We start from the raw sequence: 19,192 nt of genomic DNA, 5'->3' as shown, positions 1-19,192 counted from the left end.
GGCAGCATTTGTACATCTTGCGTAATAAGACCAGAGATGGCAACATTTATCCACCAGCCGTGATGATGGAGCCGAGGACATCAGCGTCGCACAGCACATCATTTTCAGTAGGTTTCCGACAGGGTATAGATTTGCCAACATGCACACAGACATCAGCGGTACCTTTTACGATAAACGACCAAGACCCTCAAGGTAGGGGTCTTTGTGGCGTTTCCAAAATGAGCTGGAAAGATAAAAGTGTCGGCCTACCTTACTCTCTCAAGTTACGTGATCCCATGCAGCTTTGGAGGTCATGGTCCTTTTAAGGTGACAAGACACCAACCGACGTCGTGTCAAAGTTAGCAAAAGTGCTGGACGCTTGGTCTGTTTGGAACTAAGGCAAACAAATTTGCGCTGGGCTTTGAGAGAAGCAGCTCAGCTTTGAAAACCCCCATTCCCCCGCCCCCCCCTTAAATTATCTCTGCATCTTTAAGACTGCTGGGTAAAAGTGTGATTCCTCTTTTCAAAATTCAACCCACTGAGTATTTCTCTTCATCTTCAAGTCTGCCACAAAGCACATCACATTCACCCCTTAGGATGGAAAAATCATTGAATAGACAGCAATTTTGATTTTGTTGATAATAATAATAAAAAAAAATAATCAACGTTTCCTTTTAATAGAGAGTGAGGAGGTCTGAAGACATTCTGATCCAGGACAAGAAGAATGCAGTGATACTTGAAGCATGCCACAGTTGAAAGGTCAGTCCCTAGCGAGACCCGCAGATACTTTCGATGTCCTCGGGGTCTGTGGGGCAGCCAGCAGAAAGAACTCGGGCACCGGTGTCCGTGATCAAAATATCATCTTCTATACGAACACCGATACCCCTGAAGGCAGCGGGTGCTTTGTCGTCTCCTTCAGGAATATAAAGACCTGCGTTCACCCAAATATAGACACGGGTTAGTATTTTAAAGGGACTACACAGAAAAAGCAACGTAATTGGTGTCAGTCATTTGACTTTATGTCAGATGAACAAAATACCAAAGCGAGATTAATGAGGACAGAGAATTCCAAAGCATTAGCTTGACACCAAAATATATATATATATATATATATATATATATATATATATATATATATATATATATATATATATATATATCAAGAATAGAAATAAGAAATGAAAAAGAACTAGAAAATAGAATTTGCCACAAATGCGTCAATGGATATGCCTCCGCCTACGCTACATGTCAACCCATTGTCATGTTTGATCTGAATTAAAGGTCACATGAGAGAGAATACGAGAGAGAAAAGAGAGGAATTATGAGATGCTTCAAACTCAAGTTACGATCTACAAAATTATTTTCAAAGGGCACATGACCGATGACCTTCGACCTGTTGAACCCAAAATTGAATCGGTTCATCTCGGTATCACAGTTCATACTCGCGCCAGGGTTTGATTGAAATCCCTTCTGTAGTTCACAAATTATTGTGGCAACAGAGATTTTCAATTAAAGGTTGTTTTGTTGTTTTGTTTGCAGCCTGTGGCTGCTGGTTGCATCATTTCTGGAAGGGCAGTGATGCCGCTAATGCAGTGCCCTTGTTACCATTGGAGTGATGCTCATTGTGACAACCTTGGAAGGATGCCAGGCTGAGTCAACCCAATTGGTGTTATTTCAGTGGAATGACAGTGGCGAAAAGTCAAGGCACTAAGATCTCAAGCCAGCGACTCAAACCGTGAAGCCAACACAAGGCTTTCAATTAAAGGTCACATGTCCATAGACCCTTTACCTTTTGAACCCAAAATCTAATAACTTCACATTTGCATCAGAGCACATACGTTTTGCACATATTGCTGACTAATAAACTGTGGTCCACCTTCGTTTGCGGAAACACAGGCTGCGGTAAACCGGTTGGAATGGGGTAAAGCCCCTGGGATCTGTGACATCCATGCTGAACTTTTCAAGGCTGGTGGAAATGCTGTACTCGTGTTATTGTGCGCAGTTCTGTGCTCTGCCTGGAACACAGGCATCATCCCAACTGATTGGAAGAGGGGCCTTGTTCCTCTCTGGCAAGGGAAGGATGACCGCCAGGACTGCAACAACTACCGAGGGGTGACGCTGCTCTCAGTGCCGGGCAAGGACTTTGCTCGGACAATTCTTGATAGGGTTCGCCACCATCTGCTTGAGCACCAGCGTCCAGAGCAGTCAGGCTTTACACCAAAGAGGTCAACGATGGACCGTATACTTGCTCTTCGGGTCCTCACCGAACGCAGACGAGAGTTTCAGCAGGGGCTGCTTGCAGCATATGTTGATCTCTGCAAAGTGTTCCATTCAGTGAATTGGGACACCCTCGTGAGGATTCTCAGTCGTCACGGGGTGCCACCAAAACTGATCAATCTGATTTTTGAACTATACTCCGGTACTTAGAGTGCTGTGGTGGTTCGACCTCAGACTTATTTCCAGTTGTTAGTGGAGTTCATTAGGGGTGTGTACTGGCCCCCACACTTTTCAGCACTTGTATGGACTGGATTCTAGGGAGGATGTCGGAGAGATCAAGCTGCGGTGCATCATTTAGGAATGTCAATATTTCTGACCTTGATTTCACAGATGATGCAGTCATCTTTGCGGAGACTCTAGATATCCTTTTGGGGGCCCTCCTGGTGCTGAATGAGGAGTCAGAGCCATTGGGATTACGGGTTTCCTTGGTTAAAACCAAGATCGAGACTTTTATTGACATATTGGATGTTGCTATCTTGTCTGTACCTGTTTGTGGTGAGGATGTTGAGGTTGTGGGGGAAAAATTTATATTAATGTATTTTAAATTGTAACAAATGGAGTTTCAGAAATGTAACTTTTATGCTGCAATTTGAATTGGCTGTCATTTCTGGCCAAAAGACTTTTGCCCTAAATGATAAGAAATGTGTTGTTCTGGAGCAGAGTGACCGAGCTGATAAATGAACCTTTGCTTAGAAAATGTACGAAGTGGCTTTTTGTCTAAAGGACACGTCTACAGTCTGGGTGAATATCCCCCAACCTCTCTCTCATGGAATTATAAAATGTTTTGAAAGGTACATTGTTCTCAGTGCAAGCACGTGAGGAAGTATAGTATCTCAGTGGCTTGTACTCCTTGGAACTGACCAAGTACCAAGTTAGAATAAAACTCTCTGATGTAATGTAGAAGTGAATTTAATCGGGTTGGTATAACTGTTAACTAAAGTAAGAATAAATGAAATAGAACCAAATAATATTGCAATCAATGGGGATTTTTAAGTTCATTGTACAAGGGTGAGAAGTGTATGGTGTATAATTAGGAAATAAATTGTTTCACAAGGAAGGACTTGTGTGGACATCAGTTTTATCAGTGTCAATAGGGTTTTATGTAGGATTTTATAATCAAATCGGACAAACGTTAAACTCTGTCTGAAGTCAAATAGGATTCCACAATCGGCCAGTAAGAATCCTTCAGGAAGACAACGATCACAACGAGGTGGGTTTAAAAAAAAATCCACATCAAGGTCACAGAGAGATTCACTTACCTTGGCAGTGATGTTCATATGTCTCCTCATGTTGTGAGCCAGTTGTCATTAGATTCTGGATCGGGCCTGGGGAGTGTTGGATTCACTGGATCATGGGGTATGGCACTGCCAGTACCTATGCAGGTGGAGGAAAGTCCGAGTCATCAGGTCCTTGGTGCTTCCAGTCTTGCTCTATGGATGTGAGACTTGGACTTTGACCAGGGCTCTGAGACAGAGACTTAACTCCTTCGGTACCAGGTCTTTGTGTCCAAGGAGCGGTTGCTGAGAGAGACTCAAATGAGATTTGTTACCTGCATAGTCCATGAGCGTCAGCTGCGGCTGTATTTACATGTGGCTCATTTTCCTGTAGCTGATCCTGCTCACAAGATTCCCTCAGCGAGGGAGTCTCGTGAGTGGAGGAGGTCAACGGGCGGACCACGTGCCTCGTGGTTGCAGCAGATTGATCGGCATCTCAAGTAGATGGGGATGGGCCAGGCATCTGCCTGGGGGATGGCCAGATGGAGGCCCCTGGAGTATCGACAGAAAGCAGATGCAGCGATGCGCTGCTCTGATACATGCTCCCATACCTGACCTGCCTCGACATACTTTTGCCAAGTTTGGTCAAAATCTCTTTCGTAGTTCACTAGTTATTGCAGTGACGAAATTCTGATACGCATGGATGGACAACCCAAAAACATAATGCCTCCAACTGCAGAGGCATAACAAGAGAAACATATTTAATCGGCAGCATGTACAAATGATAATGTCACAATACATCATCGATTCCATTGCAAACTAGAAGGGCACTCGGTAGCGCATACCTCTGCCACGTAATGCCTGATCCACGAGAACATATTGGGCCCAACACATTTTTGAAATATAATGCTGTACGTCGTTTTCCACCCTATCTCTCTATGGTGAAGAATCACTTTTAAAATAAATAATTATCATGTCAAGATCTGGATCCGGATCTTCACAAAAATGTAACCAGTTTGTCCTTCTCACACACCCAACCTGTCCACCAAGTTTCTTCCAAATCCGTCCACAACTTTTTGAGATGTTGTGCTATATATCGTTTTTGAGCCCAATCTCTCAATGGTGACGAATCACTGAAAAAATTCTAGTCGTCGGATCTGGATCCGCTGTATGTCGTTTTCCACCCTATCTCTCTATGGTGAAGAATCACTTTCAAAATAAATAATTATCATGTCAAGATCCAGATCCGGATCTTCACCAAAATCTAATCAGCTAGTCCTTGTCACACACCGAACCTGTCCACCAAATTTCATCCGAATCCATCCACAACTTTTTGAGATATCCTGCACACAAACAGATAGACAGAGAGCAGTGAAAACATAACCTCCTTTCACCTTCGATGGTGGAGGTAATTATACTTTAAGTCACAAAGAAAGATTTATCCACGAGAATATAATCGGCCAGGACAGAGAAGTAAAGAGAGTTGTAATTTTACAGTGTTCTCCATGAATTCATTCCCACCCACCCCCTTCACCCCACTCCATCCCCAACACTTCTCTCGATCCTCTCAAAAAACATAAATTTCCACTGGGTCGTTGAAATCCTGATGCTTAAAAATCGGGTTTCCCTACTTTGCTTTGGATCACGTGCTGCTTGTTGTTTGCTGTCACATTAACAGTGTCTGCTGATCGGATGAACTGAGACTAACAGACCGAACAAATGAGGCAACATCGACCTGGCTCTATGCTCAACTCCACATTTCATAAAAAAGCACGTGTGGTTTTCCGGTGTTGTGGTTTACCAGTGTTGTGGTGTTGTGGTTTACCGGTGTTGTGGTTTACCGGTGTGGTTTTCCAAGGCTACAGGAGTTTAATTATGCGAGCTGGACAATCGAGCCAAGTGGAAGCTTTTTCGTCAAAATATTACAAAAATGTGAAACAATGGATGAAACAAAATGTGAAACAAACAAACAAAAATGTGAAACTCCCCACTACCACCGTGATGTAAGGGCCTATCTCGAAGCAACTTTTCCGAACAGATGGATTGGGCGAAGAGGTAGTGTTGAATTCACTGTGCATTCTCCAGACCTCACTCCAATGGACTTCTTTTTATGGGGATATCTCAAAGATGAGGTTTACGGCTCAAAACCAGCAACAGTCGATGAGCTGAAAGAGGAAATTGAAAGACAACGTCTTTCAGTTCCAAATGAAATGATTCGTAACGCTGTTGAATCCATTGGTCCACGTTATCGGCTGTGTTTGGAACGTGATGGTCGTCAGTTTGAACATTTGTAAACATGCATTAATCCATTCAACCATTAATCTTGTTTCTTAGTCAATATATATATATATATATATATTTTTTTTTTTTTTACGAATTCGCGCCTACCGGCGTGCGATCGGCCGCTTTCCTACTAATAGCGAGCGCATCGCTCACCGGACGGACAATTCAGTCGTGACCCTCTGGAACTATCGCCAGGAACCAGTCACGGGTGGGGGTTTAACTTCACCACAGCCCAGTCCGCATTCCACCCGCGCAAAATAAGGTCACTCGCCGGATGTCGATATACGTAAGTACTCGCGCGGGTAACCTACCGAGCGGCCGTACTTCGACGCGGTTTGGCTTGGGACATGAACCGCTTAAGCGGTCCGTTCCGTTCTAAATGATAACCGAGCGGGTATTATCGCCGACCTCGCCGGATCCGATTCTCTTTACGGGGTGTTTAAAACCAAACTAATTATTCCACGATGCAAGACGGCATTTCCAATGGGGGAATGAGGACGCAACGAACGGGATACATTTCACACAGGGACATTTATTATTTACACACACATCACAAGCAAGGCAGTCATGCAAGTACAAGCAAGAAACAAAAGCAATACCACCGACTACGAGCAATAATGTACATGCACAGTCACTTATGCAGGTCTACTTCACATGACACGGCACCACCAACATTCGTTCAAAAGCAAGAAAAGGCCACCCCCAAAGATAAGAGTGGCAGACAGGGTCCGCGGACCTTTATAACGCGGGACCTGGAGGACCCAACGGGTCCCGCGAGACCGTGGCAGGTTACCTGCCCCCCTCGGTGGTCGGCGAGTCGCGACGCCCTGCTCCCACGACCGTCAGCGTGGTCACGCCTGGATCCGAGCCTCCCACGTGGCCGGCAAGCTCTCTCCGGCGCTCCTCGTCGGAACGCGCAGGTCCACCACACAGCTGGCACTGCTGCGCCTTCCGTCCGCGTCTCCCACCAACAGGCTGCTCACAGGACCACGAGCGCAGGAACCAAGCGAGGGAGAAGAAGAATAACTGGACCACCGTGAGACAGGGGCGAGCATGAACCAAGAAGAGGGGCTGAGCCTCGCGTGTGGTCCGCCCTTTATAGCGTGGGGCTCCGCCATTCGCCCCACCCCATTTTCGGCTCTACCTTCCTTCGAGAAGCTTCTCGAAAAGGGGCGTTTCTCAACTCCAACCGCCTCACACCGTGCATCCCCCAATCGGAAGCGAGCTGCCCTGCCCCCTTCCCTTCACACCAAGCGCGGGAAAATAGGCGGGAAAAAACCCCACAGACTCCGCGAGAGCTTTTGCTTCCCTCGCGCGTTCTCGGACGGTTTCCGACGCGGAAACCGTCGTAGCGTGGTCCGTGGAGGATGGCGTTCGGAAGTGGACGTAGTGGCGAAGATGGTGGTGGTTGTTGTGATGGTTATTGTAGCGTGGTTGGCGTTGTGGCGTAGTTGGTGGCGGTTGTTTGTGTGGAGGTTTGTTGCGTGCTTGGCGTTGTGGCGTACTTGGTGGCGGTTGTTTGTGTGGAGGTTTGTTGCGCGCTTGGCGTTGTGGCGTACTTGGTGGCGGTTGTTGTTTGCGTGGTTCAAAATAACGATAGACAAAGAAAAACGGCTATCTCAAAGGGTCGCAGCCTGGTGAACACGAAGAATACCCTCTAAACAACGGTGGGGAAACCTATCTGAACACTCACTTCCCGGGATAACTGATCTAAGGAACCTTTATGGTGTTCTGCGAATTTCCACAGCCGTAACAATATATATATATATATATATATATATATATATATATATATATATATATATATATATTATTATATATTATTATATATTATTATATATTATTATATATATATGTATTATTATTATTATTATTACAGTTGTGGAAATTCACAGAACACCAGTCAGGTTCCCCAGAGGTCAGTTATTTCGGTAAGTGAGTGTTCCAGGTTAGAATTCCCCACTGATGTATAACTGGCATTGTTCGTGTGCCGGGCTGTGCATCTTTGAGTTAGGCATTATTCTTTTTCTATCTTTTATTTCAAACAAACAGCATCTCTTTAATGACACTACCACAACCACGCCACCTCCACCACCACCACCACAACAGCATCTCAACAACCCCGCCATCCCCACCACAGCGCCAACCACACTGCAACCACGACATCTCAACAACCTCGTCAATCTCCACAACACAGCGACCTTCCTCTACAAACAAAAACACCACTTCCAGAAAGCCACCCGAAGAAGGAAACAGAAATGACGGTTATTACAACAACAACAACAACAGAGGCAAGCCGATCACTCCTGGGATTTTCCCCCGCGTGCCGGGAAGGGAGGGGCGAACACCCCGGACCCGATAAAGGGCCGTATTGAAACGCTGAGGGGGTGGATTTGGTTGGTGGCGAAGTTGGTGTGGGGAGTTCGGAGTCGGTGGGAATTGGTTGGTGGCGGAGTTGGTGTGGGGAGTTCGGAGTCGGTGGGAGTTGGCAGTGGAGAGACGCCCTGTTGAGAGCTGAGTTCGGAGTGTTGGAGTGAGGGCAGTTGGTTCACTGGAAGGTTCGCCGGCGCAACCAGGAAGCCGGGGTCGAGACCTGTTCACTCCTCCAGTGCGTCGTTGGCTAAGCCAGGCCACAGTGAAGGCTGGACGACCAAGGGAGCCAGTCGGAGCTCGGGGGTCTGGGCAAAGACACCGAGGGTTGCCGAACAAGGAGCCATCGAGTCACCACGAGGGTGGCCAGGTAGCCGACCCGGTCTCTCAGGGCCTGTTCTGCTCATCTCGGCCCTGAGTACATTAAAGGCTCACGAGCCTGTTCTTTCTTTCTTGGGTTTTGCATGAAAGTCTGTGGCGCCTTGTCCTCAAGTCGTGAATTGTGTAAGTGCATGTACATAATAAATAGACATCGGCTGTAGGCTTTTTGCTCGTGTCTTTTTCCCCATCCCCCCATTCATTGCATTGCCTGTGTAGAAATAAATGCATATTGTTTGAATGTCAACCCGCTCGTTGCGTCCCTTTCTCCATTAACTGCCATGATGCGTTCGGGAAATTAGCTGGCTGATTATCAAGCCGATAAAACGTACATCTGGTCCGACGGGACTTGGTGATATAAAACCGCTCGGCAATCGCATACGGAACGAGCTGCTTAAGCGGCTCGTTTTCGTGCAAGCCCCGTCGAGGTATAAACTCCCGGCATTTCTGTTCGTGTGAATAGTTAGGTGCATCAACAATTCGGCGATCGACCCTGTAGCGCGTGGACAGAATAGTTGACTGGTTTGTGGTGTAATAAAAACACCCGTAGCTGGGTTTCGGCGTTGATCTGGAAGCTACGACTAGATTGTGCGTTCGGTGGACGCGCGCGGCCGCAATTGGGCTAAGGTGGTTGTCCGCACGCCCAACGGGAGGAAATGTATAACAATATATATATATATATATATATATATATATATATATATATATATATATATATATATATATATATATATATATATATATATATATGTCCACTGTGAGCACTTTCTTGTAGTAACAGGAAACGATAGGAACTCAACACCTCTGTCTCATCCCCGGACATTTCTCGTATTTCCCATATTTCCTTGAGCGCGATTTTCATCCAGAATTTGTATTTTGCATTTGCAGGATCCGATTTTGCATTTTCATCGAGCCACTCTTTCATTTAATTGCTGAAAATTGTGTTAAAAACACGATTTGACTTACACATTTCTCCCGAGCAAGGAAAGAGAGGTTAAAAGTTCCCGTGCTCGTAGAAGCGAGTCGTGAAAACGCACGCGCAGCGCATGCGCAAAAGGCCTCGTTAGCATTCATACGTCATTTTGAAAGTCGCGTATTTTGTGCGTTAAAGATCCCCTGGTGTCCTTTGTGAAGAGTATGTGAGCTACTTCCAGCACCCTGAACAAATGGCAGATGCCTGCACACTCTTTTGAGTATGCTGCGAAGGAGTGGTGACCCCATGAGGATCTACATCGATGCGTTTTCTTTGCCAGTGTAGTTATCCTTCAAAGTACAGATGATAGAAGGCTCAAGGAGGGGTTGGCATATCCATCACATGCAGGACAAGAACAAAATGAGATAGTCTTACATTTTCTGCTTGAAATACAAGGACACGAGTCGACATTGGGCAGATTATGATGAATTAATGAGTGAGCAATTGCAAATCACCACAATCTACGAGGCCTTGAACCTGAGATCCCATAATTTTGAGCTCCCTACCTGGTTCGATGGTGAGCAACATTGCGGGTTGAAGAGGAAGGTTGTGTGGGACGCTGGGTGAGTCGTGGACATCTAGTCCCAGGAAATGTCCAACGTGGTGCGGGCAGTACCGCTGGGTGGCCTGAGGAAAGCAAGCACTAATTCAGAGCAATCCTGTAGGAAAGTCATCGCTAACACTCGTAAAAGGCCTTAGCAATCTTAGACAATCCACGTTTGCATTTTTTTTTTTAAACCCAAACTTCTGTAAAATGACAAATAACGAGCAATCTGCAGAATACATACACAAAAGGGTGGAAGGTTGACCTTCCCTTCATCACCCTTACGTCTGCCTCCTCCTTCGGATGATCGGATCCTGATCCAGATTCGGATCGTCACAAAAATTGAAACAATTGGTCCTTGTCACACACCCAACGTGTCCACCGAGTTTCGTCCGAATCCGTCCAAAACTTTTTGCGACATCATACTGACAGACAACCACAAAAGAAGGTGTCAGGCAGGAGCCTGACAGGTATGACGAAAATCCATGCAAATGACGTCACTGTCACCTTGACGTTTGACGTATGTAGTCAAAAACACATCGACAGCCTCACTTTTGTCCTTTGGAATCCTCTGGTAAAGTTTGACGAAGATAGCCGAAAGCGTTCGCGAGTTATCGCACTCGCAGACAAACATACAAACGCGACAGACCGACATGCGAGGAAAATTTTCAATTTTCGGCACAACAAACAGACAGGCGTGAAAACACAACCACCGTGGTGGAGGTAATCAGATATTCGAGTTGCACTCCGTCGCACACGACCACACGTCAATCGTCAAGTGCAGAATATGAAATCACATCCATCCCATTTATTTAATTCTTGCTTTGAAAAGAAAAATAATCTGAATTTTTGTTTTGATTCCTTTTAATTCCTAAACAATAGTTTTCTCTTTATTCGAATTATATTACAGCTATAAGATTGAGGAATTATTTTTGAAGTGTTGGGGATACAGGCAGGGATGAATCAACAGGGTATCCTAAGTTTAGCAAACACAAAGGAAGTCTGGATTTTTTTTTTTGCCGTAAATTCCCATTTTTAGGCCTCGATTTTGATTTTTCTTCAGCTCGTGGGGAACGTCGTCCCCCAGCCGGCCTGAATGGTCCATCTCCAGATCATCATGTATGTTGATGAAGAGCCCACTGTCTTACAGCAGAAAAAGCAGCCGCACAGGTTTTGTTTATGGCCCAAAGATAGATTGGGTGGAATAACCGTTACAAAATATCCACAAAGGGGGAGCCATGCAAAAAAGTTTCAGAACCAGTGGTCGAGACGAAGGCACACTCGCCTCCGACCGTCTAGCCTCAGTTTGAATTTCAGGCCAGCTACAAACTGTCATCCTGGTGTCTCGCAAGCAGGGGGGGCATCAATGGGTGCGTCGTCCCTTGAATGGATGTTCAACTGGGTTTACGGCATTGCCAGCATTAGTTGGTGAACGTTAAAGATCCCACGGTGTTCTTCGTGACGAGGCGGCGAGCATTCGCTGGCACCATGAACAAATTCCAAATTCCTCCCTGAACCTACATATGGTGTTACACATAAGCGGCACAGCCGCGCTCTCGGCAAATGATGCTACTCGCGGCCTTGTGCTGCGCACGTAAGAAGAGGAAGAAGAAGAACATTACCTTTCTTTTCTCCGAATGGTCAAGTTGTGTATCCACAATGCGGAGCTCCTGCAGCTCATCTTCAAGCAAGGTCAGCATCAGTTGCTGCAAATGTTGCAGGGTCGTTCCAGGCCGGCACTGCGCCACACAAGCACGCTGAACTCGCAGTACAGCCTCGTATACCGCAACCTGCACTGCTGAAAACCTGTGGATAAACCGTCCAAATGACCCCTCCGACGACCGTCGAATGTGAATTTCTATAAATGCTCATCCTCAGGAAGCTCATCACCAAAGTAGAAATTGGAACTTTCGAACATCAGAGATGGAATCTCAGGAGGTCATGTGACATACTGGTGTGATACCTTCATCCCGTGTATGTGAGAATGAAGCTCCATGTGTTGGAGAGCAAGAAAATTAATTAACCTTCTGTGCACAACACGATTGCATTGTGGGTGTTCCTAGAACACTAAAATAATGAATAGGCAGCTAACGAAGTGCTCTATAATGATCAAGTCTCATCAGGGATTTCACAATGTGCCATGTGGCATTTTATATTCAGAACTAGAAGGGCACTCAGTAGAGCGCATACCTCCGCCACACAATGCCTGATCCACGAGAACATATCGCGCCCAATACATTTTTGAGATATCATGATATACAGTATGTCGTTTTTGGCCCTATCTCTCAATGGGGAAGAATCACTTTTAAAATTATCATATTTGGATCTGGATTCGGATCATCAAACACATTCACACACGAATCGATTCTTCCTTGTCACACACCCAATGTGTCCACCAAGTTTCATCCAAATCCGTCCACAACTTTATGAGATATCGTGCGAAATAATCGGTTTAGCACTATCTCTCAATGGTGAAGAATCACTCTAAAAAATTATCAGATCCGGATCCGGATCCGCATCTTCACCAAAATCTAATCAGTTTGTCCTTGAAACACACCCAACCGGTCCATAAAATTTCATCCTAATACGTCCACAACGTTTTGAGATATCATGCATACAAACAGACAGACAGACAGACAAACAAACAAGAAGAAGACTGTGCAGAGCACGACACTTGCAAAATCCACCCACCCCCCTCTACAAAGGTTGCCATGGATACATGAAATTGTCCATTTCATGAAGATTAAAATTCACAATCTTAATCAAAGTTCAGATCAATCGGATGAAAATTGATTATTTTTTCAGATTGAAATTGATGATTTTAGAAGTTTGACCTTCAGTTGACCTTTGACCTTTTGATCTCAAAAATAGTTGGTTTCCCAATTCAGTAATGTACGATGCAATTGCTGTTTAATCCACAAGTCAATTGGATGAAAATTGGCAATTTTTCAGATAAAAATTGACGATTTTAGAAGTCTGACCTTGAGTTGACGTTTGACCTGTTGACCTCAAAAATAGTTGGTTTCCTAATTTAGTGATGCAGTATGCAAATCTTGTTCAAATTTCAAGCCAATCAGATGAAAAATGACGATTTCAGAAATTTGACCTCAAGATGACCTTTAACCTTTTGACCTCAATATCAATAGGCTTCTTAGTTGAGACGACCTCTACAACTTGGTAACGTTTCATGATGATTGGTTTAGAATTGTGACCTATAGGTGACAAACGGACAGACAAACAGACAAATGAAAAATCGTGCTTCGCACGACACTTGGCGAATTAGTTGACTTTTCCGTGTGGTGGTCCAAGCTGTAATGTCATGGAATTTGTGGTGTTTATTTGTTCGTACATTAATAAAATGACCCGACGTCACAAATAACAATTATCAGGCGCGCGTTGTCATGGTAACGGCAGCAGATTGAAAATTTTCACAACTCATTTAAAGCCACCATGTGACATTCAACAACTTATCATCGGTGCTTGTTGCCTTCATTCTGATCGTAGAAAATATTTTAAAATACCGAGGAACATTGCTTTTCAACCAGCTTTACGATCCCGTTATCAGGTTTGAAATATGTTGTAAAACAAAAATATATATTTTATATGTGTGTTTTTCATGTTTTGGGTGACCCTGACCTTGACCTTGGGTCAATTTCGATCAAACTTTGTACACATGTTAATATTACATGCATAAATAGACAGTATAAGTTTCAATATAATAAGTGCAAAACTGTTTGAGAAATAGCTATGTGTAATTCACAAAATTCCCCATTGGTTTATAATTGGCGATAATATAAAGTGATGCAGAATCCAGATCCTGATATTGAACTTCACCAAAAGTCACAAATCTTTTTGCACTTTGGATTTCTATCAGCTGTTAAAATTTCATCCAAATCGGTTAACAATTGTGACCTGTAGAACGAATAGAATTTTTTTTAAATCACGCCAATAACTAAAAACTTTGACGTCATACGCTTGCGAAAACTGTGCATAATTTGTACTAACATGCATTTTAAAACATTTAGATATTCCACTGAAGTTCGTTTTGGCGTCAACAGGAAGTCACTACGACTTCCGGTGACCGAGTTATGTTCAAAAGCTTGTTTTCACCTTTTTTTGACGTCACGTCGTGACGTTTAGTCCGATTAAGACGGGGTTTGGACGCGGACCGTCTCAGGTGGATTGCCTATCAGGTGTAAAAATTTAAGAACGACTGGTCCAGCCGTTTGGGCTGTAGACGACCGGACAAGCAAACAAACAAACAAACAAACGGAACAGACCAACATACTTGACAAAATCGAAGATTTCGCCAAGTAACAAGCCGGTAGGCGACATGGGTGGTCGCTATATAATTGCATACTAGTCATACAGTTTTTGACGGATCGGGCTGAATATTTTTGACAAAGAGGTTGATTATAGTGCGCATAAAAAGCACCGAAGCCGATTTTTGATTTTCGAAATAAAACTATTTTTCGGATTTTTTTCAAAAATTTCAAAGTCACGTTGCTCGGCAATGGTGGCGTCCATTGCAATGGTGCTCAAAAGCATACAACTAGATCCTGGTGTGAACCTACCAGTCAAGTTTCAGCAAAATCGGTTGACTCCTCTGGCCTCCAGAGCTGTCCATTACATACAAACAAACACAGACATACAGACAGACGGAAAACCTGAGAATAACGGTAGTCTGGTGACCACCCAACAGACAGAATAACAAAATCGACTGGCCAATATCCTTGAAAAATCTTCCATTTTGCAAGTAACAAACAGACCGAGAGTGGTGAAAACCTAACCTCCTTCATCTCCGGTGGTGGAGGTAACAACCATTCTGACACTACATGCAGGTAAGCGTGGTGTTGGCTTAATGGTTAAGGTGGCTGGATAAAGATCATAGGGTCCTAAGTTGAAGCTCTTGCCAGTCAGTGAATTAACAACAGGTGGGGTTGATTCAGCCTGTCATCCTTCCGAGATGGGCGAAATGAGTACCAGCGTACTGGTAGTTGAGGGCATTGCATCAGCGACGCAGCCATGCCCCCATAAAATGAGGCAACCAGCAGCCACAGGCTGCACACGAAAGGTAACTACTACATGCAGGTGCACGAATATGCCAGGTGTCTCACCTGCCATTGACGGGCCAGGTACGAGTTACGTCACTCGCATAGTTTCGGTACTCGCAACCACCATCGACGAGAACCAGCTCGCCATTCTGCAAACAAGTCATCAAACTATGAAAAACGAGTCACACAAACTCAGTTAAATATTGCAATTAAAAGCAACCAGCCAAGAAGAGGTAAAAAGGAAAATCGAATCAAATCAACCACACTGCACCTTAATTATCTGATTGTTCTTTACGTAGTGCAGGGTGTTCGCTCGGTTACCGCCGGCAATCACCGGAGGATAGGCCAGGATCTCAGCACCACGAACTCGACACTCAAACTCAAACTGCAAACCATGGTTGAGAGTCAGGTGTCGTGCAGCGCAGTACATACAAACCGATGAGAAGTAGACGGGGCTATCCAACAAGAGAGAAGTTCTGAGAAAGAGTTTCAACGTTCAGGTTCCCATTTAGAATCACATTAAACTCCAAATTCAACAAAGATTGATAGCAGAATCAGCCATTTTGTTGAAAGAAACTGCAGTAGTTGTCAGCGAATGCACATTGGATTGGGATCCAAGTCTGATTTCAGGCCGTGAGGTGCATCACTACCGCCCATCAAGCCTGCACAATGACTGCCAACACATGGTTGGTGGTCCATGCTCTGTTCTTCAATTTCCCAAAGAGCTCGGTTTCAAGATCATTGGAATCTATGTCGTTGAGGCTGAGTCTATGGGCCTATCACTTTGCCATTGCCGACAAGTCGGTGGTCTCTCTGTCTTCTTCCGCCGAGTTAAACTGCCAAAATACAGAACCACTGCTCACCACCCTCCAGTCATGTGTTCCACTGTTTTCCCCACCTGTGGAACCAACCTTCCATACTCTCTTCAATATCATTCTTCCCTCGAGGCCTTCAAGACATCTGTTCACCACCATCTCAAGTCATCTCCAATCCAAAACCATGATCTTTTCTACATCCATGAACCCCCCTCCCCCCCCCCTCAATCCCTCCCAAAATTGTGCTTCTGTATCCATCTTGTCCACGTTGCGTTCTCCCCTACCCTCATTGTTACCTGCATCCCCCTTCTTTGTCCGTCTACGTCGATTTTCCCCCTTCTCCTGCTGTTCCTTTTGATATGTTGTGTCCTGATCCATTCTGTGTTCTCACTCTTCAACAAGCCTTTAACAACAATGTAAAAAATTAATTTTTTTAAATGCCGAGTGTCGGGAAAGGAAGCAGCATGCACCATTTTCAAAATCTTCAGTACGACTCGGACAGGCTTCGAACCACCGACCTTCCCAGACTCGGAGCAGATCCTCTAATCATTACACCACCGAGGCTTATTAGTTAAGATGACAGTTTTGAGGTGGGTCTGGATTCAAACCCAGGCTAGACAGCTCAGAGACGAGTGCGCACACCTTTCGGCCATCCTGCCTGCCCAAAACGACAGTGAACACCAAGATTTACCTGTGTTTACCTGGGGAGATTACTCACGCATACTCAACTCAATTCGGCCGTGGGTGTGGGATAGCCCAGTTTACTTCTCAGGCTCGTGTGAACAAATCCTACTTGGTGTCATTATGAAGGTTGCAGATGCAGGGATACTTTGAAAAAGCGCATTTTCAGATTGTGTGATCAATAAATCGATGGTGGTTGAACGTACTCTCACTCAGCTCATTGACATATTCTTGCACAACACCTTCTCCATACCTTAGCATAAAGGTAAGCTTCATCAACGGGTGCCTTGCAGGTTGCCATCGTATCAACCAACGCCTGGAAGGGTAAAGAGGCCACAGTTAGTCCAGATGATACCACAATGATGACAAATAATTCATATGTACATATATATATATATATCAGACTAAAAGTCCATTGGCTTTCTTGGAATGGAATCAATGATCGCATTCACCGGAGCATTGACAGGATAATAACGGAGCAAAGGTTATTTCAGCTACAAATATAACAACACCGGTACCAAATTAAATCAACGTCATTCTGTTTCCACCTGGGCAGTTATTTTCGCAGCCATCTCCATCAGGTGCTGCTCTGCTGGTGACTTCACCAATCGCAACAATTGCAGGTAATTATTTGGAGATCGTAAACGTGCATCATGTCGCGCCTCGCCCAAGACCACATCAAAGGATCTCCTCAACCAACCCGGGTGATCCAAGTCCAACTCGTTACACCATAAAGTCCACGCAGGGTCGCGGAATCGTGAGAGGTAGCCCGGTAGTTCATCGATGGGGAAGGCGAGGTCTATGCCGGTAAGTTCAGCAGCCCCGTCTGGCCCGGAACGTGGGCCATCCCACAGCTCACGAGCCGGATCCCTACGTGGTACGAATAACGCAGAAACATGTTCCCTCGTCTGTGTTGGCTCAGAGTGCAAGACAAGAACACCACCGGGTTGCTGAAACCCACAAAGATAAAGAAAGTCCGTGTCCTGGTGATAAGGGTAGGGGATGTCATTGCTCATGTAGCGTGTGGTTGCTGACATAATCAGCAGAAGGTTGTTGGAAGCGTCTGCAGACACCGCTTGCATCAAGCGCCAACGGCGTGTCGCGAATTCCGCTTGGGTGAGACCTGGACACACTTCACCTGGAGAAAAGGTTGAGGCAAGAGAGGACACGAGATAAAGGGATGAAGATAAAAGAGTGCTTGATTGATTTGGCAACTCGTGAGAAGAAGAACATGCACCCACACATACATGACAAGGTGTGTGAGATACAGAACCATGTGGGAGGCGAATGAACCTTGTTTAAGAAGATGTGGATGGCTCTGATAGCTCGGTTGACCTCGACAGCTGTATGGCCTTGAGGTGCTGAGCTCTCGTATTGCGACCCCAGCACTCTGACATTCTGGTGAAGCAACAGGAAAACAACAACAACTTCTCATTAATAATAATAATTATATTAATTATAATAATAATAACAAAAAACAGAGTGACAGATCATGATGAAAAATAAATCCTGACAAGTCGATGGATAACATTAAAAAATGTCCACAAAATAAGAAAAATAATTTCATCACAATTAATCTTACGACAATGGAGCAAATTTATGTGGTTACGCATATTAGAGACCAACCCGTCTTCTTCTTCTTCAAATTTCCTTTCAGCAATTACACCATGTATATATATATATATATATATATATATATATATATATATATATATATATATATATATATATATAAATACATACATATATATATATATATATATATATATATATAAATACATACATATATATATATATATATATATATATATATTCACATATACGGTATATATACAAGCTTGGTGTTGGCTTAGTGGTTAGGGTAGCGGCTTGGGATCCAAGGGTCCTGAGTTCAAGCCCTGTTGGCTGCTGAATTAACACCAGGGGGTTGACTCAGCCTGTCATCTTTCCGAGGTCGGCGAAATGAGTACCAGTGTACTGGTCCCGGTGTATGCCCCGGTTAGAATAGGTGTACCATATCCCTGTGTGTCGTAAGAGGCGACCAGGGTTGGCGTCAGGAAGGGCATCCGGCCATAAAACATTGCCTCAAGAAAAAGTCAAACCCCTGCACAGCAGGGAAAAATGGCTGTAAAAACGGTCATTATTTACGGTATATATACATTCACATTTACAGTATATATATATTGTTGTGGGTATCGGCCGTGAGCACGACCGCTAGGTGGAGCAGCAGGGTCGACTCTACCAAACACCCGGAATTTAGATCGTACCGTTCGGAAAACTCCTCGGGTACGGGTCCCTTACCGGACCGTGAATCGTAAATAATTCCACAACGTGGTACAGGGTTATTTGCCAATCTTCAAAATACCAAGAGATCCACGTGGCGAGTTACGGAGTATTCACACCCTCGACGGCACTCGTACGAGTCGAGCCATTAGCGTGCCCGACCCGTGCGCAACCCGAGCGGATGGTTGCCGAAGTCCCGTTGGTCCAAATGTACCTTAACAGCGGCAAACAGCCTTTATAATTCACCAACGCGCGCCATGCTAAGCCAATGGAAGAAACACAGCAACAAACTGATATGTTTAACAAATGTATTTATTTATAATGGGGGAAAGGGGGGAGCA

The 19,192-nt window shown here is 44.7% G+C and overlaps 1 protein-coding gene across 1 annotated transcript in view; it reads right to left on the bottom strand.

Moving 5' to 3' along the window:
* Positions 1-635: 635 nt before the first annotated feature.
* Positions 636-19,192, bottom strand: part of XPNPEP3 (X-prolyl aminopeptidase 3) — a 23,211-nt gene continuing 4,654 nt past the window's right edge. Inside the window, exons 2-9 of the mRNA XM_085860770.1 lie at positions 17,862-17,966; positions 17,117-17,706; positions 16,822-16,884; positions 15,344-15,457; positions 15,136-15,221; positions 11,641-11,824; positions 9,981-10,101; positions 636-910 (exon numbers count right to left, since the gene is read on the bottom strand). Coding sequence (XP_085716896.1) covers positions 747-910; positions 9,981-10,101; positions 11,641-11,824; positions 15,136-15,221; positions 15,344-15,457; positions 16,822-16,884; positions 17,117-17,706; positions 17,862-17,966 — 1,427 coding nt within the window. The 3' untranslated portion in view covers positions 636-746. The remainder of the gene's footprint in view (positions 911-9,980; positions 10,102-11,640; positions 11,825-15,135; positions 15,222-15,343; positions 15,458-16,821; positions 16,885-17,116; positions 17,707-17,861; positions 17,967-19,192) is intronic.

The sequence above is a fragment of the Eptatretus burgeri genome, chromosome 17 (genome assembly GCF_056783735.1).
Source record: "Eptatretus burgeri isolate ZD-2024b chromosome 17, Ebu_testis_v1, whole genome shotgun sequence".
Classification (NCBI taxonomy): domain Eukaryota; kingdom Metazoa; phylum Chordata; class Myxini; order Myxiniformes; family Myxinidae; genus Eptatretus; species Eptatretus burgeri.
The sequence above is the reverse complement of the archived record's forward strand: the minus strand, read 5'-3'. Positions and strand labels throughout refer to the sequence as shown.